Genomic DNA, 6,685 nt, shown 5'->3' with positions numbered 1-6,685 from the left:
CTGCTGCGTTGTTTGATATGAACTTGTAAATGTTGCATTCATCTAATCTCAACCTGGCCTCTCTGGCTTTATCTCCAAACTGCTCCACCTTCACTGTCCCTCTGATCTGCTCATTTCTAATCTTGTCCATCCTTGTCACTCCCAACGAAAATCTCAGCATCTTCATCTCCGCCACCTCCAGCTCAGCCTCCTGTCTTTTAGACAGAGCCACAGTCTCCAAACCATACATCATAGCAGGACGCACTACTTGTACTTGTCTTGTAAACCTTCCCTTTCACTCTTGCTGCTATCCTTCTGTCACACATCAGCCCTGATACCCGTCTCCACCCACTCCATCCTGCCTGCACCCTCTTCTTCACCTCTTTTTTGCACTGTCCATTGCTCTGGATGGTTGACCCAAGATATTTGAAGTCATCCACCTTTACGACCTCTACTCCTTGCATCTTCACCTTTCCACCTGCCAGACAGTACCAAAGCTTCAATAAATATAAGTGTTTGTCAATTACATAATTATAAGTTACAGTAAAGAATACATTGAGAAGACAACTCTTTTATTACAAGACGTGTGAGCAACTGAAGTATAGACACAACAGACACACTAGTTAATAATTAATGCTGAATAAACTTTGTCCATAACAAAATAATACAAACTGTGCATTGATTCTTGAATGAATAAATCTTTACAAATCTACTGAAACATTTTCCCCATTGCTTTCATACATAAGGAACTATCCAAAGAGAAATCAATCAGAGAGAACTCTTGCATGTTGTTTTAAAGATGTTGGGTTGACCAATGAAAAATATTATATATTGTTACAAAATTATATTTATATTTAATTATGTTATATGGCTCCATGTGGTGAGAGTAGAGAGCAGGTGGAAGAGAATCTGGAGAGGTGGATGTTTGCACTGGAGAGGAGAGGAATGAAGGTCAGTAGAGATAAGACGGAATACATGTGTGTGAATGAGAGGGAGGTATTCATTCATTCATTTATTTATTCATTCATTTAATCAATCAATCAATCAATCAATCAATTTCCAAAATTGGAAGACCCCTGTTCAAATTCCATATCATTGTTGTCACTGTTGCATCTCCATTTTTGTTGTTTTTCAGTTTTAACATAAATTGAAAATGCCTGTTGTTCTTTACATTATGTGTAAATTTCATGAAGCCTCGATCAAAAGAAACAGCCCAAACTAGTTTGGAAAAAAATCTGGTTCGACTGACTTACAGTAAAAGTAAAGTCAATTTTTTTCCTTTTCCTGTAAACTCACTATTTTGGAGTTCCAACAGCAACAATATATTGTTTATTTTTTAAGGGAAAAATAAATGGGCTCACCTACTACTGGGGACCAACTTAAATGTGGAATTCATGCCTTCAAATTTTACCATACAACTTCTATTTCTTTTAATAAAATATAAAATATAAAGTGTGCCAGAACTGTTGCACAGGCCATCTTTATGTGTTATTTGTTTTTCCACAATGTGTGGAATTCAGCAAATAAATAGTACTTATGTGTCCTCTGTAGACGGTGTGTTAACAACAGAACATGTTATTTGACCAGAGACCTTTAACATATGACCATAATTTTAGAAAGAATTGAATGAATACATAAATGTATCCAGTCTTTTAGGCTGTATTCGCATTTACATGTAAAACCAAGTGCTCTTCACCAGACAATTAACACAATTTTCAAATGTTAAACTGACAAATGTCTAACCTATGTAGACGAAATACACCCAGGCACTTCCTTTTGTGTTTTGCCCATGTAAACAAGATCTCTGCATGTGAACATCCCAGATTTAAAGCCAACAAATCATAGCACATTTTCTTTCTGTACAGGGAGAGTGGGGAGGTGTTCACAGTCCACAAACATCCAGTTTGCTACAAAGGCCTACATTTTGTCCAGATGGGATCCCTTGTGAAAGCATACTTTTCAAAATTATAGTTGTAAAGCATATAGGTTTACTGTTTGCATTTTAAACGTACTTTAAATCATTCTACAATGTAAAATGATTTGACATTTTAACGTAAAAAACGAAGTAACCTGATTTCCTTGAATTTTTGAGTTCACTGAACTTACTGATAGTAAGTTACGGTCAGTTCAATTAACATTTAAAACTTACGTATATAATTTGTAGACACAACTGGACTATATAACAAATATGTACTGATACACCAGACTTAAATGCACTTAAATGCAATTCAAATTATATTTCAATATTGCTAAATACACAAATACATTAACAAAAATGTGTTTAAACATACTTTATGAAACATAGCTAAATAGACCCTTAAATATATTTTTAAGAACAACAGTAACAATTATAATTAAATTGCTTAATTAATGTTGAAATGCATGTTCTATGCCTACAAGTGTTATTTTATTCTAAACTGGGAGAAGATATGCAACTATGCTTAATTTCCACTTAAGTCAACTTGGGTCATTGTTAAGATACATTCTGCTACACATGAAACATATTTTAAAGGTATTGGATGTGTCGACATTGGTATTTATTTGCTAGTTAGTTATATTGTAATTAAAATGCAACAAAAAAGGCACTAAAGCATGTTTTAAAAACCATTGCTGTAAAATATACCTGTAAATACTGCACTTGATTCAGTTGATGACAAATATACTGTTGTTTTAATATATTTCAGTAGGTTAAGGAATACATACAACCCCATTTAGAAAAATGTTGGGACGTTGTACAAAATGTAAAAAAATAAAACAAAATGTAATGATGTGTAAATCATCTAAACCCTATATTTAATTGGAAATAGACAACGTATCAGAAAGTTTCAAACCCATTTTGAATATGATGCCAGCAACACATTTCAAAAAAGTTGGGACGGGGGCAATAAAAGGCTGGTAAAGTTGTGTAATGTTTAAAAAAAATAATTGGCAGCAGGCCATTAACATGATTGGGTGCAAAAAAAAAAAGTCTTTCAGAAGTAAAATGTTCAAAAAGAACATTTCTCAACATAAAATAGCAAATAACATTTTCATCATCTACAGTACATAACAACATTAAACAGTCGTGGGCTGGAGGTGAGGGAACTGGCCCTGTGACCGGAAGGTTGCCGGTTTGATCCCCAGCACCGACAGTCCATGACTGAGGTGTCCTTGAGCAAGACACCTAACCGCCAATTGCTCCCCGGGTGCCGTGGATAGGGCAGCCCACCGCTCCGGGCAAGTGTGCTCACTGCCCCCTAGTGTGTGTGAATTCACTAGTGTGTATGTGGTGTTTCACTTCATGGATGGGTCAAATGCGGAGGTGGAATTTCCCCAGTTGTGGGATTAAAAAAGTATCACTTAACTTAAACGATTCAGTGAATCTGGAGAAATCTCCATATGGGGACGAGACTGAAATCCTATAATGGCTGGCCATGATCTTCAGGCCCTCAGACAGCATTATTTAAACAGGATCCAGAAATGCTGCCACTTTCTCTGGACCGGAGCACATTTAGAATAGACTGATGGGAAGTGGAAAAGTTTCCTGTGTTCCGACAAATCAACATTTGAAATTTTTTTTGGAAATCATGGACACTGTGTCGTCCAGACTAAAGACCATCAGACTTGTTATCAGTGTACAGTTCAGAAGCCAATATTCACAATGTTATAGAGGTGCATTAGTGCACATGGCATGGGTGACGTTCACATCTGTGAAGGCACCATTAAAGCTGAATGATATATCCATGTTTTGACATCATATGCTGCCATCCAAACCACGTCTTTTTCATGGAAGGCCTTGCCTATTTCGGAAAGACAATGTCAAACAATTTTCTGCATGTATTAAAACAGCATTGCTCCATATTAACAGTCTGGGTGCTAAACTGACCTGCCTACAGTCCAGACCTGTCAGCCACTGAAAACATTTGGGGCATTATGAAATGAAAAAGACCCCAAACTGATGAGCAGCTAAAATCCTATATCAAGCAAGAATGGAGAAACATTTCACTTTCAAAACTACAGCAATTGGTCTCCTCAGTTTCCAAACACTTACAAAGTGTTGTTAAAAGAAGAGGTGATGAAGCACAGAGGGAAACATGCCCCCTTCCCAACTTTTTTGGAATGTGCTGTTGGCATCAAATTCAAAATGGGCATATTTTTCAAAAACAACATTTATGTTATCACTGTACTATTTCCAATAAAATACAGGGTTTAAATGAGCCATTGCATTTTGCTTTTATTTACATTTTGCACAGCGTCCCAACTTTTTTGGAAATGTGGTCATATATTTCAGGTGTATTTACATAAAATACATGAACTATGAATACATATCCGCATATTTTTCAGAAAGGAAAGCATTTATCTGTGATGTTTTAAAAATGAATGTTGCTCTGTATTTGGGCCTTAGAGGGAAATGAGTCTCATTTGCCAGAGCAGAGTCAATTTTGAATACAAGCTTGAAGTGAGACGCCAGGATAGAGTTGGTTTTTATTAGATCCCTTGTCTTTCAATGTATCTGTCTGCTTACTATCTTACATTTTAATGCCTAACCCAGCCTTCACACTGGCAGCAAGTTTTCACCTCACTCCATCACCTGTGGGCGTTTCTCAATCTGAGCTGTCATGGTTTCACTGACGTCAGGCAAATGCCATGACAGGACACATGCCATGACTGGCTAGGGGCTACACAGTAAATACAAAATCAATTTTGCCACAAATCAGATGCCTTTCCTCCCACTTAATAGCATAAATCAGATATGTTCCCACAGGCATACAAAATCTGAGGGAAATTGCTTGTTTATAAATGTAATAGTGCATCACTGTATGTGTAGTCAGTATCAGAGGTGGGTAATAACTAGACACATTTACTCAAGAGGATGCGCTCAAGTAAAATATTGATAGATTTGTACTCTCCTTAGTATTTTTAAATCATAAAGTTTTACTTCTACTCACATATATTAGTGTGCAAATTATGTTTTGTTGCTCATAACATCCCTACTGCTTTAAGATCAGTCGTATCTCAGATTTTGGAATTATAGCATTTTTCCAACCAAAAGAATCCCAAACAGAAGAACACAGAGTAACAGACTTCAGATCCTGTGCTGATAAATTCTGGACTTACTAAGCTCCAGAAGTTCCCCTGCAGTTCTTGAAGTTAATCAGTACTTAAGTAGTTTTTTTTATCTATAATTCTTCTCAAGTTACTTTTTGAGAAGGTATGTTTACTTGAGTCATTGTTTCACCCAAGTATTGACCTTTACTTGAGTATTGGTTTAGGCAATTCAACCCACCTCTGGTCAGTATTAGAGAATAGTGTTTGGTCTTTGAGATCACTGCCGTGAGTTCCATACTGGGCTACGCTGGTTTATGCTCATCCAGAGTTGGTCCAGTGCTGCTTTAGCTGGTCCCACGGCATGGTCCTGCTGGCTGATCGGCACACCAGCATACAAAACACAACTTTTTACAGGTTTTGATGGTGATCACCATAGTAGCTGACCAGCTTCCCAGCATCCATAACTTACAATATGCTGTTTTTGGTGATGACCAGCTATGATGGTCTACGCTGGTTTTTCTAGCAGTGTACAGTGACAGCGCCGCCACTGTCCCTCTTTAGTGGGAACAGATATCTAGAAACCAAAAAAGCATGGAGGTGGAGATAAAGTATGTACCAGTGGCACTGCCTCCTGTTGCCAGAAAATGAGTCAGCCCACGCTGTGTTGTAGACATTGCAAACTTAGGTTCCTATCACACCCATGGCTTTATCTTGAAGAGTGCACCATTTGAGGCAACAAATGAGGAGATCGTAAGACTGCACATGATTGTTCTTAAGTTAGTCTCCCAGTGTTCTTAATACAGCAGATCGTCTCCTGTGATGGTAGGTTCCTCTGGTTTTTTGGTCTGTAATTTGGGCAGATGAATTCTGCTTGAAGCCACCACCAAAATGTTGACTCCATGTGTGACTGTGCTGGCAACACACAGCCAGAATGAGAATCCTAGGTTCTCTTCTAAAACCACAAGGTGGAACAGGTTCTCGCGAAAGTTTGCAACACGTTCCGTCAAGCGATGGCACCGAACTGCTGCGATGAAACAAGCAAACCCAAGGGAACTGAAGAAAGCTGAGAGAGAGAGAGAGAGAGAGAGAGAGAGAGAGAGAGAGTTTTTTTGGAGATGGCGGTTGATAAAGCATTGAACAGACCATCTGATTTAAAGCATTACATTAATTCACACAAGATTGATATGGTTAAGAAAAGCTATGAGGGATGAGGTATCAAACTAGTTTAACTTAAACCAATTAAGGCAGGGGTAATTAACCACAGAGCAGTGCACTACAAGTACCCTTTGGTGGTCCACAGTCCACCTTTGCAAACAGTAGACAATAACAAAGCCAGCTTTGCCAGTTTTTTGCCCCTTGCCTCTAGAAACAAAACACCCTCCCACAGACATGTCAGTTGTACATTTGTGAGTGACTGGTGTAAAAACTTTGTTGTAAAAATATTCCACTCAACTTGCATGATCTAATATCTAATATCTAATATTTTGCTCAATCTCAATAAGGTAAGTAGTCCCTTCAGAAAGCAGATTTGCCACTGTTATATCATTATCAACATTACATATTACAAAACTCAAAGGGCACGTGTAGGTTCACTGGTAGTTTTGGACAGTACATAAAATGGCTATATGTGTGGTAGACACTGTAACCCCTGGTTCCTGTCACTAGCACTACCGGTACG

At 37.9% G+C, this 6,685-nt stretch overlaps 1 protein-coding gene across 1 annotated transcript in view; it reads right to left on the bottom strand.

Annotated features, from left to right (window-relative positions):
* Positions 1 to 4,418: 4,418 nt before the first annotated feature.
* The window catches only part of clrn2 (clarin 2), a 3,997-nt gene continuing 1,730 nt past the window's right edge, over positions 4,419 to 6,685 (bottom strand). The window contains exon 3 of the mRNA XM_017709342.2: positions 4,419 to 6,070. Within this exon, the coding sequence (XP_017564831.1) occupies positions 5,802 to 6,070 (269 nt within the window). The 3' untranslated portion in view covers positions 4,419 to 5,801. The remainder of the gene's footprint in view (positions 6,071 to 6,685) is intronic.

The sequence above is a fragment of the Pygocentrus nattereri genome, chromosome 22 (genome assembly GCF_015220715.1).
Source record: "Pygocentrus nattereri isolate fPygNat1 chromosome 22, fPygNat1.pri, whole genome shotgun sequence".
Classification (NCBI taxonomy): domain Eukaryota; kingdom Metazoa; phylum Chordata; class Actinopteri; order Characiformes; family Serrasalmidae; genus Pygocentrus; species Pygocentrus nattereri.
Note: the sequence above shows the minus strand (reverse complement) of the source record. Positions and strands in the feature narration are given on the sequence as shown.